The 27,357-nt window shown below is 48.2% G+C and overlaps 1 protein-coding gene across 5 annotated transcripts in view; it reads right to left on the bottom strand.

Annotated features, from left to right (window-relative positions):
* LOC111862128 (Down syndrome cell adhesion molecule-like protein Dscam2) overlaps positions 1 to 27,357 on the bottom strand; it is an 81,494-nt gene that overhangs the window by 27,374 nt on the left and 26,763 nt on the right. For all 5 annotated transcript variants that reach the window (XM_033750565.1, XM_033750566.1, XM_023847283.2 and 2 more), the window contains exons 4-9: positions 24,909 to 25,026; positions 20,116 to 20,576; positions 12,308 to 12,452; positions 5,486 to 5,637; positions 2,350 to 2,460; positions 86 to 247 (exon numbers count right to left, since the gene is read on the bottom strand). In XM_033750565.1, the coding sequence (XP_033606456.1) occupies positions 86 to 247; positions 2,350 to 2,460; positions 5,486 to 5,637; positions 12,308 to 12,452; positions 20,116 to 20,576; positions 24,909 to 25,026 (1,149 nt within the window). The remainder of the gene's footprint in view (positions 1 to 85; positions 248 to 2,349; positions 2,461 to 5,485; positions 5,638 to 12,307; positions 12,453 to 20,115; positions 20,577 to 24,908; positions 25,027 to 27,357) is intronic.

Genomic DNA, 27,357 nt, shown 5'->3' with positions numbered 1-27,357 from the left:
CTTCCTTCCATTTGCCTTGCAGCCACCTGTTAAAGAATCTGGAATCGAAACAGCCATTTCTGTTGACAGAGACTGAGAATCTTACCAATAACTGTGACTTCCCCACTACGCTTAGCGCTGTGTCCCTGCTTATTCTTAGCAGAACAGGTGTACACGCCTGCATCTGTCGCTTTCTGTACCGGTGTGATTACCAGCATACCGTCACCTTGCACTTTCTGGCGTAGATCATCCGGCAACTCCCGGCCACCTTAGAACAGAGTCAGGTCCTAACTGTTTACTTTACTGTAATACTGTAACACACAGATACACTGTACAAGGGACTGCAACTGGCTTCCTGCATTAATGTGAAGTACTTGCATATTTACTGTAACATTCTCCCCCTTATAACTCAGTAACTTGAGAATAAGACATAAGAAATGAAAGAGACTGTATCAATAACATTAACACTGATGTTACTTCTTGACTCAAATTACGTATGCATTACTTGTGCAGAGCTGTACAACATTCTGAGTATGCTTGCTGCACAGGTTACTGCTTACATATAACATTTCTTTTCAGTTATATCTCAAGGCCCCCACACGACACAGAGACCATTCCTGTATCAGAAATATACTGAACTGGGTGCTGTGTGTGGAAGTATGAGGGTTCAAACTTTAATAGTGGCAACACTGCTGTAGAGACGCCATGCAATGGAACCAGATTATGTCGCTTATACCACACGTTAGTTACATACCTACCTTACCTCAGAGCAAATGGACTCTCCCTTCCCACATCACGCGCACGTGCAGTGACGAGAAGAACAGAGCCTCACGTTAGGTGGCGGTCTAATGTAGTGTTGTCACGATGTTCTCGAAACAGGAACAACGGAGTTGGATAAAGATTGAATGTGCCAGAGGCCGTACAGCAAGACAGTGTCATCAAGGTCTTCAAGAGGCTTGCGGGGAATCTGCATTGCCTTACAGAACAGTGGCAAAGTGGGTAAAAGCCTTCAATGAGGGACGCCAAAATGTGGCAGACATGCATCGGCCAGGTCATCCTAGTGTCAGTGAAGAAGTGTATGCTCTTTATGCGTTACTGGGGAGAGATCGACGCCATACAATTCGTGAGCTTACCTGAGAGACAGGATCAGCGCATACGACTGTGCTTCACATTCTGAAGGAATGCCTGGGCATGAGAAAAGTTGCATCACGATGGGTTCTGCATGATTTGACAGAAATGCAGAAATGGCTACAATACGACGCCATTCGTAACCACTTGGAGCACTAAGGAGAGGCTTTCTTACACCGTATCATTATGCTGGATGAGTCATGGGCCAAATCATACGAGCCACAAATGAAACGCCAATCAAATGAATGGCGTCATTATGGGTCACCACGAAAATCAAAAGTTCATCAGAACCCCAGCAATGTGAAAGTTATGGTGATTCTCATGTAGGACTGTGCTGGTGTTATCCTAACACATACTGTTTCCCAACAGCAGACCGTCAATGTGCAGTATTACTCTTCATTTTTGGAACACAACCTGCCACCAGATTTGAGAAAGATGCGGCAACACTTTCTGCAGAAACCACCCATCATTTTGCAGGACAATGCTCAGCCATATGCAGTGCAAGCTGTGGCTGATTTGTTTGATCACTGGGGCTGGGAAGTGCCGTACTATCCACCATACTCCCCAGACTTAAGCCCTTGTGACTTTGACTTGATTCCTAAGATGAAGGAACCACTTCGTGGCATTCGCTTCAGAATTGTTCCAGAGATTCTTCAGGCAGTAGACCGCTCCATTCGAACTATCAACACGACAGGCGCTTCTAAAGGTATCCTACGACTTCCACATCACTGGCAACGGGCTGTACACAATGCTGGTGACTACACTGAAGGACAGTAAACTTCGAAACATGCATCTATTTTGTATCAGTTGTAAATAAATAGCTGCCACTATTAAAGTTCCAACCCTTGTATGATCAGTTCATTCAAGACATGGCCCTTAAATTCACCATTACAGATGTTGCCTTCATATCAGAGAAAATCTTTGATACTGAGGACATTAGCTGCATATAAGGCCACAATATATGTGCTACAACATCAACTGCTCAATAAAAGCACCTTTAGAAGTGTTCAATGGCCATTTCTTGAAGTTTGTGCTTAGACTGTGGTAGTCCTTCATATTGTCGTTAACAGGTGGCAGCACAAGAGTGTCACTGTGTGGTTTGGAGCAACTTGCTTGGTACGTACATGCCAGATCACATGGGTTCTGATTCAGTAGGTGCGTGTGGTGTGCCTGTCTAGAATTATCATGTGAATGGGTCACAACAAACAACATACTGTGCCTACACTTGGAACATAACCTTACTTCTTTCCCACCGGATCTCCTCAATGGGGTAGCCTGCTACAGGGCACTTGAGGTGCAGTGTCTCGCCTGCCACAGCAGTCACCTTGGGGATCAGCCTGATGTACGGCAAACCTGCAGAACACAAGCAGTCAGTGTCAGCAAATGTGTCTGCCTTGCTACTTTGGTGTCTCATTGACTTCACAGAAAATTCCTCCACATCATTGTCCTATACCACACCATTAAAAACTGACATTATTTTCCTTTGTGTTTTACAAATATTCTCCAAAAATATTCCAAACAAAACTGCTTACTCCAATGAAATCTACATTTCATTTCCTATACAACTAGTTTTTCAATGAGCCATTTTTTAGAAAATGCACAAGGAAAGTTTTATTTAGTTTCTCATTAAGTGGGAGTTCATGATTACTCGGTTTCTGGTCACAGTCCACTGTTGGGGAGTCTGAAGAGAAGAACATAATGTTTAATAGTGGATGCTTCTGTCTTCTAGTCCGTCTCAATCACTGGTCCCAACTAAGTGGGTCCCTTCTGACAGAAACAGGTTCAGTCCTTCAAACACTGTACACCCCTCAGAATATCTTCTGTGCTGTCTGTAAGGAGACTGTACGAGTATAGGCTAGAGTCCAATGGCATCATGGCTGATTAATGATGAGATGAAATCGAAAGGATTTAAACAAAACTGGTACTATCCCAGAATCTGCATGGAGGGACTGAAGAAACCATAAAATTTCAGCCAGGAGTCTGGTGTCCCAGCCGAGATTCAAAGCAAACACATCCTGAACACTACTGAAGAGTGTTACCGTTCAGTCAGAACTCTGCAGAACTAAAGCAAAGGTTATGTAATGCAACATGGAACTCCCAGACAGCTTTCAGTATATGTTCCAATCCATTCCGAACTGAATCAGAATGTGTTTAGGTCACAAGACGAAATGCTTGGACAGGTGGACAGACGAAAAGGAACAGTTGTTGCCCAGTCCCTACTTTGCAACAGGATAGGGGGATACTGGGAACACTGACTGGGATGGAGCCTGGAGGAGTGGAGGGGGCAGCCAACAGATCTTGGGCATTGGCATCGAAAACCAAGTAATGTACTGTAATGAATAAAAGTTTCAGGGACAGATCAATAAAGATCGTTTTATCACCAGCGATCAGCCGATCGGTCAGCTTCACAGCTGAAGGAATATGACACGACCATTTATCTGGACCTGCTGCGGCGGTCATCAGGACTGAACATTTGAATATAACAGATAAGGGATTACTGTTAATTGGGGGGAGGGGGGTGCATCGACCGAGCCACACATTTCAGTCAGAATGAAAACAAACAGAGATGCAAATTAAACGATGATGAATATTAATGAAATAATCGTTAATGCAGGCGCTCATATTTATGCATTTCACCATTCGCATTTACTCTGCAGAAGGGGACATCAATGGAGAAGGAAACATGGCTGCCGCTTCGTACTGGCGAACTTTTAAATCTTCTGTGATAAGAACGAGAAATATTGTCCAGAAATTTCTGGACACTTCTGAGAGCGACGCTGGCAAGACGTGCCCCTCCACTCTTGCACATGAACTCTGTAATTGGCACAGGGAACTGACATGAGCGCCACTCGCCGCCACTTTCGACACTCGGACATGGGCCACGCCCTGTAAGCAGTTTCTCATAGCAAAACTTTAATAGTGTTAAGCTGCATTAGATAGAGGGACCACGGATCGTACAGTCATTACAGTGACTATGTCATGGGCCGGACGACCGAGGTATCGATTCCTGGCAGTAAGGACTTCTCTCTTCTTTGCAGTGCCCAGCTGAAGCCTATTTGACCTCCTATTCAACTGGGACTGCTGGTGTATTCCCCAGGGGCAAGGCGACCGGGGCATGAAGCTGACCGCTCGTCTGAATTTAGTGCAGACGTTTAGAATCTGTGGAACTACACCTCCATACCTCTTCATGGCGTGATCATTGCTTGCTCAGGGGTGACTACGTGCTGAGTGTTATGTTGCTAGCTGTGGTGGGACTGAGTCCATTGTATAAGCCGACCAGATGTGCCCATATGAACTGCTCTGGGAAACGCTACCACAGGGGACTAGCAAGTGCCACTGCGGGATGCCTACACAAGGGGCGCAGGAATGGTGGAACCGGCGTGTTACAGAAGAAACGCGAGAGGGTGGGGAAGTGGGCAGACCATGGCAAAGACAGCCCCTGGCCTCATGAGCTGTGCCCCGATCTCAGTCTGCGTTCCCTCCACAGCATGAGCTCACCACACATTACTAGGATGGGTTAAGTGGAATGTGTAGCACGCATGGGTGACATGAAAAATACCTGAAAAATATTGGGAAAGACTGAAAGGAAAAGGCCTCATGGATGACATAGGAGTAGATGGGAGGATGATATTAAAATCATCCTTGGAGTAATGGGGGTAGGAGGGTGAGGACTGGATTCATCTGGCTCAGGATATGGGCCAGTAAGAGGCTCTTGTATACATGGTAATGAGCCAGCCTTCGGGGATCCATAAAAGGAGGGAAATTTCATGACAAGGTGAGCGACTATTAGCTTCTACAGAAGGACTCTGCCCAATGGAGTGTGTTAGTTGGCAATTTCCTTGCGGCGTTCATGCTGTGACTATACGCAAACCGCATTAAGCGGTGTAAAATAGGGCCTTGTCACTTGAACCCTTCAAAGCACAAAGGTAACTACATGTACAGCCTGCTTTAACATTAGAAATACTCTGTACTCTGCTCACAAGCTGTATTTACGTGTTCCATATGTTTCTCACAACAGAGAGTACAGCAATAGCCGGCTGGGCGTTGCTATGGAGACGGAGTGTTTCCTGTGAGGTACGGACCGGTGTTCCCTCGAGGTCTGATGGGGATCAGCTGCTTCAGGCAGGTGAAGAGGTAAGGGGATCTTTTATTCGACTGGGCGGGGAACAATCACATTGTCGTCTTGACACCATGCAGTCTGGTATGTGGGTACCAGTATCTTCAGGACAGAAGTGAGGTAAGATTGAAATGAGTCTGGTGGGGGAAAGAACGAACTGCACAGTCAGTAACTGTGTGCTGAAGGTGAGCACCACCAGGGCAAATGGATTGGTCCACGGCCATCCAGGTCACCTGACCTCTGCATGTGAATGTCGCTTACCGTACACGTTAAGCCTGGCCGAGTGAGAGGACCGCCCGGCCCTGTTCTCTGCTGTACACGTGTATTCCCCGCCGTCCTCCACCATCACGTGGCTAATATTCACGTGACTGATGACGTCGCCGTGCACTGTTACGTACTGCCCAATCACGAACCTGCAACCAGTTCAGAAACACAACCTAGTTTACTCATATTGTGGTTCCCTGTGTGGTCTGGAAAATGGAGGCGGTGTATTCCTCCGAAACGTGGGTAAACATCTACACGATATCGGGCGACCATAATATGAATGTTCATTCAGCGAAAACCTCAAATCAACTGGACTCGTGTATTTGTCAGGCCGCGCCATAGCTCAAGCGGTTAGTCGCTGGCTTTCCACCGCGGTGGCCCGGGTTCGATCCCGGGTCTGGTCAAGTGGGATTTGTGGTGGACAAAGTGGCGCTGGGGCAGGTTTCCCCTGCCAATCTTCATTCCACCAATTGCTCCACAGTCACCCTTACCTATCATCTCGGGCTGGTACACTAGGCCAGAAGTGGCCGCAGTACAAGGGACTTAGTCCCGCCCCACTAGCAACAATAAACAAAAACGTATTTGTCAGAACAGACGGCCATGTTCGATAACTGACTGACGCACTTAACATTTGGTATGCAGGTTTCCTCAGGCGCTCCATATGCTTACCTTCGCGTGTCCGGCTGGGAACTCATGTCTTATATCGGCTGTGCCTCTGGCCGGGACTGAACTCACAGCCGTATGAATGCTAATCCGATATCCCAGCGGTTCAGTCAAAAATGTTTATCGAACTGTTCTGGGTTCCATTCCCTTCGTGAGAATGCAGAAATGTAAATCAGAAGCTTCTGTCAGTACAGTTAGAGCCAATCAACCGAAGGCGGTAGAAGGGACACTGCTGAAACGTCGGCGTGCATTAAACACACACACACACACACATACACAATTACAGTGCCTCACAGCATCGCCGCACTATAAGAGTACGTTACTACTACACTATACAGGGTGCTCCACTTAGAATGGTACCCTTGTAGAGAGATCCAATTTCAAAAGTAAGCGCATTTACGACACCTGAAACGCGTACATTCATAATTGTGCAGGTCTACTCCAGTCGGGAGCCGCATGAAGGGGAGCACTGGACCAAGCAGGATAGACCGACGTGTCATGCGGCCGGGACAACAATGGGTGTGCTCCATCAGCATTTCAGAGCCAATATCATTTCGAATGGACTGTGGCCACTCACATCCCAGGGTCTAATAACCGCTGACTTTACATCTGTGGTATTTTCTTACCAAGAAATTCGAAGAGGCAGTGACTGTTGCAAATGCAACCGGAAGATTTTGTGTGGGTATAAAACACGGCGTTCTCTCTTTGTGAACGGTTTCAAATTAATCATTGTTTGGAACACACTCTGTGATAAAACACGTGTTCCTTTGTGGACAGTTTTAAATGGATCACGCCCTATAAAAATGTCCCCATAAAAGCAAGAAGCTGCGGTGAAGCTCTCGCATTTACAATTCTCTCGGCTATTTTCGAGCTGAGACCGTGAACGTTTCTTCTCTGCCGCACGCCATATTCGAGGAAAAAAGATTTTTTTAGTTATGAACCATACCGAAAAGTATTCTCCTATTCAATATCCATAAAGTATCCACTCCTTTGTCTACAAAAATCCCTCTCTACGCGCGAAGCGAAAAAAAAAGTGTGGATGAATTTCATGTAGTAATAAAACATGGACATTTTCTTCTTCGAGGTATAAAAGCCGATGGATTGACAAATTATACAGCTCTGGGATGTCCACATCACACGGAGCTGCAACGACACGCCATTCAAGCGACGCTGCTCCCGGGCCATATCAGAGCGTCCAGCGTTCGCAAGAAGGACGCAAGTTACATTTTAGGTTTGAAGGTTCTCACAGAAGTGGCTATGAACAGTTCCTGCTTCCAGGGAAAAACAACCGATGTTTCGGAGAAATATACAGCCTCCATCTTCAGGGTCGAAGGGTATGCCAAGCAAGAAATCAGAATAAAGCAGGCAGGAAGCAAGGCTTCTCTGGACTTTAACAGGACAGAGCTCTTCACAATTTACATTTTGTTCGTTTTCAGGGTCAGTGTGTGTTCCACTTTCCAGCGAACTCGACGCGTCCCTATTGCTGATTCAGCCGTTTGTTTGACCCATCTCGTGTCGACCTCTTGCGGCTGTTTCGTGACCCAGAGCAATTAATGTACATGTCTCTTTTCTGAGATACAGTAAAATGACTTCATGCTCCTTACTCGTCGACCTTGAAGATGGAGGCAGTGACTCTCTCCGAAATGGCGATGAATTGTACCGGACTACACGGCGTTATATCATAGAAGATAGTATGCTTAAAAAATCTTCTTTGCTTTCCGCATTTCACAGTTTCCGCTAACATTTTCTGCGGTCAGACAGACAGTTTTCATGTAATCCAGGATCTAAGACGTGTGGTTTGAAAATCTGAGGATTGAAGCAGTAAGTTCCTCCGAAACGCCTATACCTATGTGCGGCGCCAGAAAACCTCACACGTTCGGGTTAAGTTCCTGTCGGAATGTTGGTAGCCGGTTCTTGCCCTTAGGGCCCAGCAGGCCACTGGAAGCCTTTGTGCTGTCCGTGACAATGGGCTGGTGGCCTCTTTCATCTGCCGTGTGACGGGTTGCAGACCTCGCGGGGCTGGATGCATCTCATTTCCGCGAAAGCTCTCGACAAAAAGCGGTCCACAATGCACGGAGACACACACACAACCCCCGCTATCAATAACACGAGGTTACGCAGAGGATCTCTCTGGCCTACTGCCAGACGCCCCGCAGCGCCTGTTCACGCGTTGTCTCGCATGTACAGTAAACCCTCGTTAATCCGGATAGAAGTATGAAAACTGAACAGTTCTGCTCACAGCTGAGTACCTACTTCAAGACATGGGATATAGGAGCAAGAGGACTCTCAGACTGTGTTGAGGGCAGCTGGAGAGACCGAAACCACGCAAGAAAATATCCAAGATTGGCTTAAGCTTGATGAATGAGGCCCTGTGTTTTATCTTCTGGCAGAGGAAGAAATGGTTGCAGTGATATATTTTTATTTGCTTCCATCAGCACTATCTATATTATTACATTTTCCATTTACTTGTTCCCTAAGTCTTTTTGTCTGTTAGGGCTAGCTTCTGCTTCACTACTCCGGATGACCTCCCTCCAATTAACCCGGATTAGCGGGGTTTAGTGTATGTAGTTGTCGGTTCCCATTACAACCCTCATACTCCCTACGGTTAAATGAACTGACCACACTCGTGTCTGGGCGACAGGAACATTCGTGTCAAGCATTTCGGCGCGTCTGCAGCGAGGAGCCGTGTAGCGGGGTAAGCTCCCTGCTAATTCTGACCGGAAAGCCTTCCGGTTTAACCGGATTAACCGGTTGAGCGTTGCTATGGAGACGGAGTGTGTTCCCTGTGAGGTACGGGCTTCAAGACACTAAAACTCTGCATTCTGCTCACACAGTGTATTTATGTGTTCCGTATGGTTCTCACAGTAAACAGTGATTATTTCCCTAAACAGCATTAACCGGTTGGGCGTTTTTATGGAGACGGAGTGTGTTCCCTGTGAGGTACGGATTTCAGGATACTAAAACTCTGCATTCTGCTCACACAGTGTATTTATGTGTTCCGTATGGTTCTCACAGTAAACAGCGATTATTTCCCTAAACAGCATTAACCGGTTGGGCGTTGCTATGGAGACGGAGTGTGTTCCCTGTGAGGTACGGGCTTCAAGATACTAAAACTCTGCATTCTGCCCACGCGCTGTATTTATGTGTTCCGTATGGTTCTCACAGTAAACAGCGATTATTTCCCTAAACAGCATTAACCGGTTGGGCGTTGCTATGGAGACGGAGTGTGTTCCCTGTGAGGTACGGACTTCAAGATACTAAAACTCTGCATTCTGCCCACACAGTGTATTTATGTGTTCCATATGGTTCTCACAGTAAACAGCGATTATTTCCCTAAACAGCATTAACCGGTTCGGCGTTATTATGGAGACGGACTGTGTTCCCTGTGAGGTACGGGCTTCAAGATACTAAAACTCTGCATTCTGTCCACACAGTGTATTTATGTGTTCCTTATGACTCACAATAAACAGCGATTATTTCCCTAAACAGCATTAACCGGTTGGGCTTTGCAGAGGATAAGCTATGTGTCTTCTGCGAGGTGGGAACTGAACTTCAGTTTTTAACGCGACCCGACTTTGGTTCACTGGAGGGCGCCGGTAACCCCCGTGGGATGTTTGCTGAAGCCATTACGTAAGCATATATATGTCGCCGGGAGGCTGAAATCAATTTCGCCGCTGGCAGTCGGCGGTACATCACTGCTAAGTGCGTGGTTAATGCTCGCTCTGCTGAAGCACTTTGCTTAAACACGCGATGTACACAACGCTTAATAAGGCTAAAGCAGCTGTAATGTCGAGTGAACTTGAATGCTTCATGTTATAAGGGGTGACTATGCTGCAGAGGGCGGGATTGAGGATGAAGTTCTGCCTTCTGCAGCCCCTTTAGTTATGACTGTAGTTACACGATAGTAACATCACAGAACATCTATTGATAGCACGAGGGTTCTCCGCTAATGGTTCGGCAATACAGAACAATTGAACCCCCCACCCCTTCCTTCCCCTACTGTTCCAGGGATTGGTAACTCGCTTGCAAGTTTCACAGAGTTCGAACGTGAGAGGTTTTGCAAGTGCAACATTATGGAACCCTCTGACCGAAGCAGTTACGTGTATAACGGGCATATCGAATTTAGTTCGGGCCACCGAGTGCTTTTATCAGAATTCCTCATTTGTTGTCCGCTCCCCAGCGGCGCTGTCACAGCTCATCAATGGGACCTCATACGAAAAGTGGACTTTCATGCAGTTTTTGAATGTCCTTTTTGGTCTCCATGAAAAAAGTCGTCAGTTTGTCCTTTCACTCCTGCTATGCCGCATCTCTACGGGCTCCGTCCCATGGCCCCAGCCGTCCCACATCGCCCCCTGACGCTAGACACAGTCTGTGAAACGTCGGACACCAAACTCCACACTGACATGGCGCATCAGAAAGCAGTTAACCTGCTGATGACCCTAGGCAGCACAGTCACTTTCGGTTTCGGGCCCCGTCGGTACCCATCATCACACTATTTCTCGTTCCAAGGCCAGTTCTACGTTTTGAAATGGGCCCTCTTCGACGATGGGGAGGGGGTCTGCCTATTTCCGTCCACTAAGAACACTTGATTATTTACAAATACAGTCCGCACCTCAAAGGAAACACACCCCCTCTCCATAACAAGGGTTGTTTAGGGAACCAATGTGGGCAAAATGAAGAGTATCTCTCAATGTTAAAGCAGGTGGTACATGTAGTTACCACTTTGTTTCCCTCTTTGTGGGCCCGCAGCTCCACGTCTGCGTGAATCGCCTTCAGCCGCTGCAGTCAGGGTTACTGCGGGCAGCACTGTTCATTTTGCAGGGGCTGGAGCATTCAGACAGAGCTTTCACGCCCGGCGGGCCCTTTCAGCGCATCTCTCATTCTGTCCCTACAGGGTGGGTGGGAAACTTCTGCAACCAACTTCACGGAGCAGGCAAATCCAGTTGTTGAGGGGGTACCGGGGCTTCAAGCTGTCCACTCACATACATCTAGAAACCAGGCGAAAAATGCGTGCAGTTACCCTCCACTCCTCCATACGTCTTCACGCGAGGAACTGGGCCCCAGAAATGTGGAGACGCGACGCAAGCCACGACTCGGTGGACGGACTGACGCACCTGCTCTGTCAATGGAAAACCACGAACATGGCAGTAGGGACGCCAACATCTGCACCTATCTGCGGTTGCAAGACTACGCGGCATCATGCCCCTGAAAGTGATCCTCGGACCAGTAGCAGCAGCTTCCCTGTGGCCTGGAAACATCGCTGGGCGCCCCAGAACTTCTCACTCTCAAAGCAGTCACAGGTTTTCCACTGGCGCTGTCTCGTGGTCTGTTAAATCTAATTCGAGCAGACATGTCTAATTTCGCAATGAATTTAGAGCCTGGTACTTGCTACATGGGCGCCGCGAGGGTGGGAAACCCTGCTTCTCCCTCCCTGGATTTAAAGTAAAACTCAAAACTGAAAAAAAATACCTTTACATCCAAACATATGCCGGCCCTCTCTACAGTTTAGCAGACATATGCCAGCCCTCTCTACAGTTTAGCAGACATATGCCGGCCCTCTCTACAGTTTAGCAGACACATGCCAGCCCTCTCTACAGTTTAGCAGACATATGCCGGCCCTCTCTACAGTTTAGCAGACATATGCCAGCCCTCTCTACAGTTTAGCAGACATATGCCAGCCCTCTCTACAGTTTAGCAGACATATGCCAGCCCTCTCTACAGTTTAGCAGACATATGCCAGCCCTCTCTACAGTTTAGCAGACATATGCCAGCCCTCTCTACAGTTTAGCAGACATATGCCAGCCCTCTCTACAGTTTAGCAGACATATGCCAGCCCTCTCTACAGTTTAGCAGACATATGCCAGCCCTCTCTACAGTTTAGCAGACATATGCCAGCCCTCTCTACAGTTTAGCAGACATATGCCAGCCCTCTCTACAGTTTAGCAGACATATGCCAGCCCTCTCTACAGTTTAGCAGACATATGCCAGCCCTCTCTACAGTTTAGCAGACATATGCCAGCCCTCTCTACAGTTTAGCAGACATATGCCAGCCCTCTCTACAGTTTAGCAGACATATGCCAGCCCTCTCTACAGTTTAGCAGACATATTGGCCTCTACAATTTAAGCATGGTGTCAGCCATTAGGGGAGCTCCATACCTGCCGTTACTGGGTAGGGGGAAGCCGTCCAGCGTCCACGAGATCTGTGGTGTTGGGTTGCCTGCAGAACTGCACTTCAGGGATACTGCAGGGCCCGGTTGCAGGGTCTGCTCGATAAAGCTGTACAGGAGGATGGGGGGTGCGTCTGAAACAGCAAGGCCTTGCTTGTAAACAATGAAAGCCCGCCGTACTCGTGCACATTGCCGAGTCTATCTGTGCCACTGCCGGAGCCTCAATCGGTGCGCAGAGACTTCCACTAAACACTGCCCCGACTCTGCCACGAGGACCCAGTTCCACTTTCCATGAAGCCAGAAACATAAAACTGTTAGCCACATGCTGGAGAAATTCGAGATGGCACATCTTCGCATAACGTTTTAATTTACAGACAGAGTGACCATCACATAGCCTACTGAAGACGGAGGCAATATAGTGACGTGTTCTTGTTATCCGCTGGTAACGATGGCTCAGACGGTCAAGACTTCCCTCCCCCGCGGTTCTTCTAGTTCTGCCTGTCCGGGTACAGCACTGGCTTCAGCACGTGCAACATCCCCCTGCAGCGGCTCCCTCCTCCTATTCCGGGGGTTCCGAGTTCAGTTCACGGCAAGGGCACCGGATATCATGACTCGAGGTTTTCGTACTAAAGAAACGAAAATTGTGGGTGTGAAACTTGGTTTCTGACATTAAAGGAGGAACACAGAATGAGGGTGTTTATTCACAGGGTGCTGGGGAGAATATTTGGACCGAAGAGAGATGAAGTGACTGGAGGTTGGGGAAAACTGCATAATGAGGAACTTCATAACTTGTATTTTTTTTTTCCTTGGCGCTACATCCCAGTGGGCCTAGGCCTACCTCCATGAACTTCTCCGTTAACTTCGGATTTTCTAGATCTTACTCATTCGGTAGGACTCCTTGGGCGGGTGATCAGCTCGTCGCAACGCCTCTACCTGTACACAAACACAGAAAAACGCACGCACACACACACAAACTAAACATCCATGCCCTGAGTGGGATTCGAACCCACGATCCCGGTTTCCAAGCGAGCGAAGACGGTACATGCCTTAGACCGCTCGGCTACCGTGACCGGCCTACTTGTACTCTTCTCCAAGTGTAATTAGAATGATCAAGTCAAGGAGGATGAGGTGGGCAGGGCATGTAGCACGAATGGGGGCGAAGAGGAACGTATATAGAATGCTGGTGGGAAAGCTGGAAGAAAAGAGGCCACTAGGAAGACGAAGACGTCTGTGGGGGAATATTAAAACGGATGTTAGAGAAATGGGATGGGTTCTTGGACTGATCTGGCTCAGGAGAGGGAATAGTGAAGGGCTAATGTTGGGAGACTGTTATGAGGCTCAGTGATCGGCGGCTTCTCGAGAAGAGCTGACCTACATGCAGTTTGTTAGTTAAAGCAACGCAAAGATTTCCCTGCACTTAATTAATTACATATCGTGTTACGAAGACGTGTTGGGAGGTGGAGGTATACCTCCAGTTGGTACATTGTTAGGCTACTGGCTGAAATGCTCGGGTTCGGTTCTCGCCACGAGCAAGAGATTCTTTTCTTGTCCAATGTTCAGGGCGTGAAACCGACCACTCACCTCCATCTAGTGCCGAGATCCAGAATCGTGATTTTCCTTAGTGCCTCCAGTATATACTGGGATAGTGATTGAGATTAGCTCTTTCTAAAGGGCCCAACTGAGTAGGTATCTTCCCCCTTGACCTGAAGACGGAAACAGATCCAGTTTCCGAAACGTCGTGTTTTCTGTTTTCTACAATAGGGGGACGATGGTAAAAGCCCAACCCCCCCTCCCCCCCAGTAATTTTGTGCCGTCTAAATGGGTTTGGGGTTGCGTCATCATCACATGCTGCACTCCATTTACAGCACGCAGCGGGGGCGGAAATCACTCCGCTGGGGATTTCCTTCAGGACACGGCACTCGATTCAAATATGTTTCGGACCAGTGGTTCACAAAGCGGGCTGGAGGTGGGCCCCCCAACCGCGGTGTTGGCTTATTTACGGCTGAAGTGACTTTAGACGAGACGTACGGAACCTGGTACCCCGTCATCAAGCCCATCCATTGCAGTAAGAAGCAGTCACTAAATTGTATTGTATTACCTTCCTGAGCGGGTTGTGCTAACCGCTGTTCCTGTAACAGGCCGTGGAGGCCCATAGCGTTGTGAGACGTCGAGGCTCCCACATTTTCCCTAGACAATCAGTTGTCAGCCTTACGCGCCGGCCGCCCTTTACCCCCAACCCAAGAAGATTCCTGATACTCATTTCTGTTAGAGACTGAGACGACCCCAGGACCATAGTGCCGCTGGAAGGGTTAGGTAAATTGAAGAAATCCACCTCATCGGGACTCGAACCCACAATCTTCAGGATTGTAGCACAGTGCCTCAACCAACTACATTACTGCGTGCCCCAACCCCTTTCGTGAAGAATGCTTTTTATATGGTTGGGCAGAGGGCACTGCGAATAAATTTGAGGCCCCCAAAATTTGCGAACCGCTGGCGTAGACAGACAGTACGTACGGTGTTTGCAAGAAGAAAGTTTCCAACCCCTGGCAGCCGACTGGTGAAGCGTAGTAGCGGAAGTGGGGGGGGGGGCTGCCCCATTTGACGGTACATGCGTTGCCAACATAAATTTCGGGTTCAATGAAGCTAGTGACATATTTAGCTGTAATATTGCTAACTATGATATGAACATCGCTTTGAACACGGAACCTTGTAAATTAGTCACACATCAACAATCGAAACCGATACTTGGAAAAGGGACCATGTCCAATGGCGCACACAAGGAGATGAGCCCTTTCGGAGCTGACGGCGTCAGCTACGGACCTGGAACAGACGCATTAACGTTCACTTATTGGCAACGTCTGTACTAACGTTCGTGTTATTTGAGCTCCGCTGCTGAGCGTCCCCCGGTGAAAACACGGCGTCCACAATCGGCCTCATATTTACTCACCACTACGTGACAAGGCAAAGTTACCGGGCCATGAAGATTCTTGACCTGGGCACTAGATGGACGTGATTGTTGAGCTTCACGCCCCTGCCGCTTTAGCCCCAGGGTAGGAGGGTTGGTGGGCTCGAGATCAGGTCTGGATGGCGCGGAGTAGACATAAACCTCTTGCCACTGCCCTGATCCGGAGTTACAGTTAGTTACAGTCGGGTCAGGAACAGAATGAACACAGACTATCCATCATACGGCTACCTAGCAGCTGCCTTCCCCACTGCCACCAGCTCCCATTTGAGTTCCGGCTTTCGTTCCTTCTACAGGACCTCCCTCTCATTGCGTTCTCGGCTTCCGCAGTTTGTGTGCTCCACATGACAGCGACTATTCCCCCAAAGGAAACTGAACAACTGAGGCAGGGGCAAGTGAAATGTTAAACTATATTTGGAAGAAGCTGAGCGTCGCACAATTAACATCCTTTTTTTTTCGCTTCTCGGCGCGAACTGCCGCTGCGTGTCGAGCTGTCAGGGCAGAGCCAGGCGATTTCATTAAGATATGGGACTCCCCTGTTACTGCGCTCCCGTGGTGAATACAACGGACCTGGGGGACGCACATTCATGTCTCTTAGTCGATATATCGACTATAGAACTCGCAGACTTATCTCCAAGTGCTGACGCTTCCGATTAAAAATCGAATGAATCTGCGACGAATATCGACTAGCAATCCGAACGTTTTGACTGGAGTTTAAGCAGTTTTCCCTTAGCTTTTGCGCTGCAATTTGAAGGAAACGTATCAGCAACTTGAAGTGGCAATAGGACTGCAAGCAAATGACCCCATGAAGTGTACTGAACGTAGCCGAACTTTCATGACGAGTTCCGTTGCAAAAGAGTCTCTAAATATCGGAGAGTTTAACCGTTGCCTGAGAGCAGCTCTGTAAGTACTGAAATTAGGGGCTGGGTAAGAAACTGTACTCGTATCTCCAGTTTTGAAGGTTCCCAGGCAATGCCCACTTGTCCTTCTGGTATACGTAGAGCATATGATCAGATTTTTCATTTGTTTTTATTTATTTTATGACGCTGGAAGGGGAGCATTATAGCAAAAGTTTAGCTAACGTTGGGAGGGCTATATTAGGGCGAAATTTTGATGTTAACAATGGGAGGGCTGCATGTGGGGCACGCAGTGCAACGTGGAATTGGGTACCAACTCTGCATTTGCTCTAGTACCGAGGAAAACCACGGAAAACCTTGGTCGAGCTGGCCGGTCTCAGGACCTTCCGGATGCAAACTGACTTCTAGCCAGCAGTGCGGCTTAAATACGCGAACCCTAACATTGGACCCTATCTGTGCTGTTGCTTTATTTTCAAAGTTTACGTGTGTTTCTACAGTTTTTTTTTGCATAGTTCGGATGAGCGGCAAACAGGTATGTATCACATTTGCAGGGGTTGTAACTGCGTAAGCACTGATAAATTTAAATCTCTATTGTGGAGGATGCTTTGAGGCCTGAAATTCATATAAGAGTTCGTACGTCACAGGGAACACACTCCGTCTCCATAACAACGACCATCCACTTAATCTCATCTAGGGAAATAATCGCAGTTTTTCGCGAGATTCACACGAGATCCATTCGTACACTGTGGCGGGAAAAATTATTTTTTTAATGTTAAAGCAGGCATAATGTATTATCACTGCCCCGTGGCCTGTAGTCTACAAGCGAACTATACCGACCGAGCGACCGCCGCTTGTCGGCGAAGTTAGTGCCAGCTTTAGCGGATAGAGGGTGTCATGTGATCAGCGCAACGGATGCCCACGGCCGTTAATTTCGGTTTCCTAAACCGGAGCCGCTATTTCCTTAAAATAGCTCCTCAATTATCCTTATGAGGTTAAGCGGACCCCGTTCCAGACCCACTACTTCTCAGAAAATCTGGTAGCGACGGAATCGAACCCGGGACCTCTGGATCTGTAGCCAGGAACCCTGACCACTAGACCACAGAAGTGGTCATCACTGCCTTCAGGGGATTAAAAATTTCTGACTTGTGAACCTCGGCGTCTCCTAGGAGTGGCGTCCCTAGCGCTGGAAACAGGCGCTCCTTGTTCCGGGATCTTGGCGGAAGTTCTGTCGCGATTTCCTCTAGCCGCATTGCCACTGCGTTCTGTACAATTCGGAAGTGAAGCCGGAACAGGCGGACGCACACTCTGGAACTGCGGACCCGTCGCTAACAACTTCCGGTGCGTTCGCAATGAAAACCTCTCGATTTCGTCATTTCAACGGGTAGCGCGGATTTTTAACAACGCCATTTTCTTTCTCACTGATACCACTTAAATTTGCAGCAGCTGATGGGCCGCCACTGTAACACGCAGGTGCCAGCTCGATGTAGCTACATGCCATTCCCTTCAGAACGAAACGGGCAGTTACTGCAGCGGCCACTGCGTGCAAAGTTCGCTCTGCTAATTCAATTGTTCTTCAAAGGACGTCGCCACTTTGCACACCTCCGAGCACCAATAAAATGGAAGGTGTCTCCGTCCCTCACTCTACCATCCATTACCCAGCAGGCCTTTGTTCGCGCTCAGTACAGCAGCAGTCAAATCACGTGATACACCTCCGGTGGCACTGCCTATACCCTGCCAATGTTTTCAGCGTCCCGAAGGCAGAGAACTAGATTCTGTGATGTGACGCCGTGTTGTCTGATACACGCTCGTCAACGTTTCGGAGGAACTTACTCCCTCCATCTTCGAGGTACAAGAACAGAAGCCTGCCTGCTTCTTGTCTAACTTTTCTATTCTGAAGATGGAGGCGGCACCTTCCTCCGAAATATCGGTGAAGTACTACCGGACATCCCAGAAGACAGTTCCTTCAAGTCAGGACGGACGCGTCCTCTGAGAAGAGCAATACACTGAACAGATGTAGCAAACAGAACCGCACGAAAATTAGTTCCATTTAGGGAAAATTGAAAACGAAATCTCTCCAGAACTGCAAGTCTGTTAACTCTGTCGAACGGTAGGTAAGACGAGTTCTTCTCAAGCAATAAGCAGAAAAACTGGTTGATGAGGTTCTCAAAATTATTAGAGTTACTTAAACTAACACTCTGGGGTTCGAAGTCATAACCCCCCCCCCCGGACGCGCCCGCCCATCATATGAAATTTGTTCGATGCAACTGCAACGGCATGGAAGTGTCCACGCTCTTCTTTGCAGGTGTGAGGACCATGTGCTTCTACGCCGGAAGCTTCAAGACTTTCCACTTAAGGGGCACGTATAATTCCTGGAGACCGTGCTGTATACAGATTTCTATGTTGTCCTTGCCGGGAATCGAACACAGATCCCTGGGCCGTCCAGCCCGTACCCGTCACCCGGCTCTCACCATGTACTAGCAGGTAATAAAATAAGGATGGGATGTGCGGGGCATGTAGAATGCATGAGATGCCAAATGCATACAACTTTGTAACACCAAAACCTTAGAGGGAGATTATGCTTGGGACACTTCAGCATGGACAGGAGAATAATATTAAAAAGAACGCAAAAGATATGTAATGTGGGAGTGTGGGCTGGACTCGTCTGGCATAGGACAAGAATCAGAATTGTCTCTTGCCAATGCGATACTGAACTCTGTAGTTCGAGAACGGCGGGAAATTTGAATGACTCAGCAATTAGTAGCTTTTGAATAAGAACTCTAGTCGTTGGAGCTTGTTGCACGGAGTAGCAAGGACAAAATTCTACAGAAGGTAGTACTTAGCCTTTCAGTGAACATCACCACCTTACCACTAAGAAGTCTGAATTCTGTCCACACAGTGCATTTGTGTGTCCCGTATGGTTCTCACAATAAACAGCGATTATTTCCCTAAACAGCATTAACCGGTTGGGCGTTGTTATGGAGACGGAGTGTGTTTCCTGTGAGGTATGGACTTCAAGATACTAAAATTCTGCATTCTGCCCACACAGTGTATTTGTGTTCCGTATGGTTCTCACAGTAAACAGCGATTATTTCCCTAAACAGCATTAACCGATTGGGCGTTGTTATGGAGACGGAGTGTGTTTCTCTGCACAAGAGAAACTGAATTTGTATATATTATTAAGATGAGCCTGAGGCCATGAGAATGATTGTAAAAACTGGCAAAGAACTACACGCAACTGTGCACAGCTCCTGCCCGAGGCGAGCGCAGACAGCACAGCCGGCAGTCTGTTCACTGCCACATTTTGCCTGCGCTAATTGCTAACGAAACAGACATCACTCTTAATTAATAATTCCTACTTATTATAACGAGCTCAGGGACTGACGGGGCAAAACACGCCTTAGGATCCCCACAGGGCTCGGCTCCACCTAGCCCCAGATGCAACAGCGCAGAGCTCTCTTGAGAGGAGGCCACACGTGTTCAGTGTACATGCATACACACATTATATGTACAGGTATACAAGTATACAGGGTGTAACTAAAACGTGCGGGGGAGATCACATAACACATTTCATTTGTGAGTACATTTAGCGCGCTCCTCGACACGCATGGACCGTCGCGTCCGTTCAGAGATGGCGGGGCAGTTGCGGATGCTGACTGCGACGGTCAAGGGCCTCTCTGTTGTCAATAGGAGCTGCATACACAAGACTTGTTAGGTGTCACAGAGTGGAGTCCATGCAGTGGGTCCTCCTTTACCTACACATCGGACATGATGGGTGTTACTGGAACATCTCGCACAGCACAGAGCACCATCATGCATGTACCGCACTCGTGCTCTGTCTGTAACATGCGGACCTACCAAAGACCCACCAGCAATCCCTGCCGTCTTTCAGCTGTAACTGACAAAGTAAATGTGTCCGGACACTGTCCGCCCTTTCAGTTGCTTTACTAAGCGGTAACTCGGTCGGGATGCGCGACTTACCGCCCAGCTGCAGCTCCGCCGCCGCCTGGGCCGTCTCGCCCTCGGCACGCCGCACCACGCACTGGTACATGCCCCGGTCCTCCCGCCCCACGCCGGGGATCACAAGCCTGTCCCCACTGCTTCTGGCCGCCCCCGGCAACGGCCGTCCGTCTTTGAACCACGTGATGAGGAGCGACGGAGACGCCTGGAGCGGCTGCTGAGACGCCTCTATGCAGCGGAACTCGGCGCTGCCACCCAGATGCACGCTCAGTAATGGGGGCGTCACCTCCACATGCAAGGGCGTCGCGACGACCAGTCTCAGCTCTGCACTTGCTTCACCTCCGGCGTTGCTTGCAGAACAACGGTACATACCGGCGTCTTCTGACGTCACAGCTTCTATCACTAGGATCGGACCCAAGAGCCGGATTCGTGGCCCGGGCAGGACGGACACGGGCTCCGCCCCCGACTGCAACGTGTACCACCTGTAAATCAGTTTTGCTCACGTGAGTGATGCAGCAGTCAAATGCTTTTGTATGGGAGGCACTGGGGATCGTGTACTGCGGGCTGCTGTTCCAGCCATTCTGCGCTAATGAAATCATCAGTTCTGCTTCCAGTCTGGGCGTCGCGGACCCCAAACGACGTCACATTCTCCTGTCTCTTCAGGCCCTCGTGGCGGAAGGGCGTCTCACCAACGTCTTCGCGCACCGAAAACAGCACACTCTGCCAGTGGTAAGTATTATTAGTACGCGAGGATAGTATTAAAACGGAGTTGGAGAGATTGTGGACCGCATCCAGCGGGCTCAGGACTCAGTTCAGAGGCGCGCTTTTGTGAAGATTGTAATGAACCTTTGGTTACATGTAGGAGAGGGAACTTCTTGAATATCTAGGCGACCAGCAGCTGTTGAAGCTTTAGATTTAACAAGTATGATGGTCGGACAGGCGCAGAGGGGTAATGGGGTTCGAAGCATGAACCTTGAAACCGAAAGTTATGGCCGAGAGGCCTGCTCCCCTCACAGAGCAGTGCTCAGGTTGAGGAAGCGTCACTTAATAAGCAGAGCGGCAATGAGCCGCTGACGGTTTGCAGTGTGCCTGCCATTACTCACGCCGTGTCGTGCCCATTCCATGGAGGATTAATTGCATTTGATGGCACAGTTACACGCGAAGCGTGAGCAGAACAATGGCTCGTATGAGGTCCACTTGCTGCTGATTGATATCATCAGGTATCATAGGAATGAGGTCACCACACAGAACGTAGGATCATCAATAATACCCAAAATATAAATGTGCTCATCAAGACCAATGCAATTCGCTCTATGGTTTAAACCTTTAAAGCACCGTGTAGCACATGCCAACAACTCTGCATTCTGCCCACACAGTGTATTTATGTGTTCCGTGTGGTTCTCACAGTAAACAGCGATTATTTCCCTAAACAGCATTAACCGGTTGGGCCTTGTTATGGAGACGCAGTGTGTTTCCTGTGAGGTACGGACTTCAAGATACTAAAACTCTGCATTCTGCCCACACAGTGTATTTATGTGTTCCGTATGGTTCTCACAGTAAACAGCGATTATTCCATAAACAGCATTAACCGGTTGGGCGTTGCTACGGAGACGGAGTGTTTTCTGTGAGGTAGGAACTGAATTTTTATATATTATTTGGGCACAAGAAATTCCATGCAATTCCGTGTGGAGGCGGCTTCTAATACCTGAACCGTAGCCCTGCGAGCCGTAGGAGGCGACGAAAATGGAACCCAATGCCTGGGGGTATAACTGGGACACCCTGTCCCTGGGGCATGTATAAATACGGGGACCTGGCCTTCCAGGCTGCGGGAGTCTCGAATCTGAGATACTAAAATATGATCGTAAGTCTCTTGGGACTTCGACCCGAGAATGACTGAGCTGGCGAGGACCAATAGCAGTTGTAAACGACAGACCCGTTCTCTCGTCAGAGAGAGCGCCCCACATCAGCAAACCCTCAACTGTCTGACAGCAACAGAAATCTGGTCTTGAGCCCAAGATGGGTGCTCGACACCGAGACAGACTGGCCGACTGGACGTCGGTCCTAACATAACTCTGACTTGACTTGACTTTGATGAATTTCACGCGCCAGACGATTACATTTATGCAGTGACGTCACCTTATCCCAGAAAGACAGAATTTCCTGGTTACGCGTACCTATGGAACATGACACTGACCAGAGCGGCTGAAACGAGTGCGTGTGACCCCGCCTGGGCTGCTCCGTCGGCCTCACATGAATATTCAGATGTGGTACAAATCATTTATAACAGTCTGTACCTCGCTTTTTGGAGCTCAGAAACACGGCACGAATTTTATTATTTTAACTATGTATAAACACACACACAAACACGAGAGGAGGAAATTTTGTTATAACTTTCCCGCAAAGAATCACACAGCAGTGGGACGTTTCACGTTTGTGCACAGGTCGCGCCTCTGCCCGTCATTCAATGCTTGCGAGCCCAAGGCTGCAGGCCTGCTGATTAAGTCATGTAACGGTACTTCGTCTGTTCTGAACACACTGACTGACCTGCAGTCCATTGTCTGTACACAGGTTGGCATGGCGGTAACGCTAGCTATCCTGAGGTTTCTATTCTTTTCCTCAGTCCCTCCAGGCAATTTATAGAATAGTATGACCCCTTCCTTCCGAGTCCTTTCCAATTCACCAATGATCTATCGTGCTGACACTGGACGCTATGTAGCCTAGTCACTGACACCTGCCCTCCTGCAAAGAGAAGTGACGTCATCATAACGCGAGGGGCCACTGGGTTCAGAGCGCTACTCCAGCAACTCATAACTGAACCGAAAGTAATAATTAATTGCGTTCCATTTCTGCAGATAGCTGGACGCCGCGATTAAATTCCGTCGATAGTTTCTGCTTAGATTTCCCGTGGCGAGGGACTGGGTCCTGTGCGTAATTACAAAGTTACAGCCTGACGTGGCAACTTCCCGAATGGTAAATCCACCGCGATCGAACAGACTTCTCTCTTCTAGAGACAGACAGTCCAGTCCCCTGTCCCACGTCGCTAATAACTCTGCTGCATTGCAAGGCCAGCAGGTTGCGAGAGCCACACGGAACACATAAATACACCGTGAACCTTAAAGTGGGTGGTATATATATTTACCACCGTGCTCTAAAGGGTTAACAACAGCTCAGCATGATGGTATAGCAGTATCATCGTGAGGTGAGTGGTTGGAAACTCGACCAAGATACTGGCTGTCTTGTACGAGGTTTCTCGTAGTTTTCCCCAGTCACATCCAAGTGTGCCTCAGTTCCGTCACTGAGATGCATAGCCACGCATTTGAAACGGGAAGTTATGAACTGTAAGGGATTGTGCGGCAGAAGGCTTTCTAAACCACTAGACCTAGACGTAGAAGGCAGTTGAACAAACAGGAATGCGAAGACCAAAGGGACGGAGATACAGATAGAGGCGGCTTACGTGGCAGAAACCACAAACCTAGCGGACTATATAGAAGGAACAGAAGATCAACCGATGAAAATTGTTAGGACACACCAACGCAACACAAGTTCTTCGCCGAACACAGCCTGCAAGCACACGAATTTTTTACATAAAAAGGCAATAGCTCAGAACACAAAAGAAAAGAATGCACGGACAATACCCACGCAGCTTAGATGACACTCTGGTGGATAAGGAACAGACCTATCGATGGTTGAAATTTGGAGGCATTAAAAGGGAAACAGAAAGTTTAATCGTAGCAGCTCAGGACCAAGCAATCAGTACAAACTATTTTAAGAGAAAAATATTGAAAGAAGAGATCGGAAGTAAACGTCGACTGTGTAAAGAATACGAAGAAACTATAGACCATTTAACATCAGGGTGTCCCGTTGTGGCGAAGAACGAATATATAGTAAGGCATGATAAAGTCTGCATGCATTTACATTACTCAATATGTAAAGAATTTGGAATTGAAGTACCAGACAACTGGTACTCACACGTGCCTAAGTCAGTATGTGGACATGAGGATATAACGGTGTTATGGAACCAAGGCGTACAAGCAGACAGAGAGGTTCTGGCAAACAGGCCAGATATAATAATTAAAAACAAGCAAAAGACAACTTGCATACTTATAGATGTATCAGTACCATCGGACAGGAATGTAGTACAAAAAGAAGCAGAGAAGAAATTAAAATATAAAAATTTAAGCATCAAAATTCAGCGAATGTGGAACATGAAATGTTTTGTGATACCAGTAATTATTGGAGCCACGGGTACAGTCACGAGAGGGTTGAGAATATATTTGGAACTAATTCGTGGTAAGCATTCCATAGGTTCACTCCAAAAAACAGCTATCCTGGGAACATCACACATACTACGGAAAGTGCTACAGTGCGAAGCTTGAAGCCTGAGTGGTGAGGTGCATCACTGGTTCAAGAAAAGGAATCCCTGTGACAAGAGATGATGATGATGATAATAATAATGATAATAATAATAATAATAATAGTCTGTACTCGTCATATACCATTTGAGTGGTCATAACGAGGATAATATGGGCAGGACATGTAGCAAACACGGCAGAAAATGCATACAAATTTGGTAGGAAGAACTGAACGAAAGAGGCTAGTAGGAAAACGCAAGCGTAAATGGGAAGATATTATTAAAAATGGGCTCGAAGCAATGGGATGGGAAAATGTTGGCTGGATTCATCTGGTTCAGGATAGGAAAACGTGAGCGGGCTTTGTGACCAGAGAAACGAAATTTCGGGTTCCATAAAATGTTGGGGACTTGCTGAGTAGTTTAGCAACTATTAGCAGACGATGACAAGAGATAACGGGCTTACCTGTAGTCTGGCGCCGGACAGCCCTGAGAGACGCACAGTAACACGGCGCCTTCATCTTGGGCCACGTGGACAGTGCCGGTGTGCTCCACAATGGCGGGGGGCACAATCCCCCTGTGTTCTGCAAGAACACGGGAAAAGCGGTTTCATGATTTAATATGTTCTGAATTCTGGGGAACGGTGGCGGTCTGTGTTGTGACACCGGGGGTACCAGTGTTTCGGGGGAACAATGTTATTCCATCTTCATCGCAGAACCCTAGATACTGAAACTGCTTTGCATCATCGATGTTCAGTCTTTCGATAAGTACATGAGATGACAGTTCTTGAACTTGGAACTTTGGTTGTTTCCTAACGCTTTAACCAATCAAGTCTCAGTGGTTACTATATATACCACCCGCTCTGCATTCTGCACACACAGTGTAACTGTGTGTTCCGTATGGTTCTGACAATAAACAGCGATTATTTCCCTAAACAGCATTAACCGGTTGGGCGTTGTTATGGAGACGGAGTGTGTTTCCTGTGAGGTACGGATTTCAAGATACTAAAACTCCGCATTCTGCCCGCACAGTGTATTTATGTGTTCCGTATGGTTCTGACAGTAAACAGCGATTATTTCCCTAAACAGCATTAACCGGTTGGGCGTTGTCATGGAGATGGCGTGTTTCCTGTGAGGTACGGACTGAATTCTTATATATAATTTGGAAGAAATTAAGTTCTTAAAGGGCTAAATAAAACCTGTTTCATTTCCTTCTAGAGATACCAGCAGTGTAATTCTATAAAATGAGCACTCAGCTACGCGTTAAGAAACCATCTACAGTCCGTAACACCTCACACATGGCGTGTGTGATGTGCCCATAGACACGCACCCAACTGCACCTTCCTACCTCGCTCTGTGCAGCCCCAACTGCGTGCGTGAGTGCGTCTGAGGGTCGAGGCTGGGGTCCCGCCGGGCAGGACCCTGTCCAGCAACGGACCGCAATGGGTAAGCAGCAGAGACAGGAACTTGTCACCCTTTCGGTGCTAGGAACCGGGTGCTAGAGGGGAGGGGCGTCCCTGCCGCAGTGCAAAACGGAACCGAGCTCGCATGGCAACGTTTAGACTTGTAGCGCAGTGTGTGCCCGATTTATGGCAGAACCAGCGGAACTGGTGGCTCTGTGGAAACATATCGGTACATGATGTGATCAAAATGTAGGTGGTTCACTGCTTCCTTCTGAAGGCTCAGTGCAGCGTCACAAAATAGAAACACGTGGATTCACTGTGACGCAACATCCCGCCAGGGTTCGCGGCTTTGATTTGAAATATTAGGAACAAAATGAGACATTTGAATACAGGCTGAGACACTAATGTACAGTTCGAGAAACTTACGCAGAATGATATTGTAATTTCATTAAACGCGTTTCGCTCACGCAATCCCCGATGAAGAGGCCTTGGCGCTGGGCCTGCATTTACCCGAGTTTGAAGTGGCACAATGTTCGGGCACCCAGAGAAAACGCAATACCAACGTACTTCCAGCGCTGTAGTCCTCTGAAATGTTGGTACCCACCTGCCAGACTACACGGTCTCATAACAGAATGCCACTATATATACAGCATGTGATATAGTACTCCAGAACCTAACTGCTGTTTCCCGCTGCGGACCTAACAGAGAACAGCCACAGATGTTACGGCCGTTACAGCGACGTGCAAATTTTGCGGGAGAGTTCTGGGTGTGACACGGATCCTCATTCACAAGAAGCACTCTTTTGAATTCCATCAGTAACCGTGAATATCTTCAGTTGAGTGCTACTCCTCCCTCAAAGCTGTCCCCCTAATCAAGTGCTGCCCGCTTTAGTCGCTACGTACTGTGACCCTAGCAGCCAATATGGCTACAGACAGGCTCAAACAGCCTCCCTCTGTACCGAGATCGCGTTCCAGATGCAATTTCACAGCGCAGCGGGTGACCTCGTGATGAGAAAGGGCGCCATGTTGGAGACCGACTGAGAGAGATTTTCCTAGCGTCTTGTGCCTTGTGGCAAGATGGCAGACCTGCATGGTGCCGGCTGTCACTTTCAGCCACGGCGACGCAGGACCGAGATACAGTCCCCCAAAGCGTCGCGACGACTTAGTGTCCCTCTGGGGAAACTGAAAGTCTCTCATACGACATCTGGACTTATCACGGCGCGAACTGTATTCTGCGATGTTACGTCGTCTAGTCCGCTGAAAGTCAGCCGACGTTTCGGAGGAACCAGCCCATTTCCTTTCATCATCTCCCTATATCTGTACCCTTTGTATTCCCGTGTGGTTTGTTATTCTGCCCTGAAGACAGAAATGTCAAGTTCCTCCTAGACATTGATAACCTTGCACCAGACTACACGGTGTCACATCCAAGAAGACGGAAATCATTCGGTTAGGCAATAAATTTATCCGCCTTGTAAGAAATCGGAAAATTCCTTACCATTCTGTCGATAGCTTCA

The sequence above is a fragment of the Cryptotermes secundus genome, unplaced genomic scaffold (assembly GCF_002891405.2).
Source record: "Cryptotermes secundus unplaced genomic scaffold, Csec_1.0 scaffold770, whole genome shotgun sequence".
In the NCBI taxonomy this organism is placed as follows: Eukaryota; Metazoa; Arthropoda; class Insecta; order Blattodea; family Kalotermitidae; genus Cryptotermes; species Cryptotermes secundus.
This window is presented reverse-complemented; position numbering and strand designations above follow the sequence as displayed.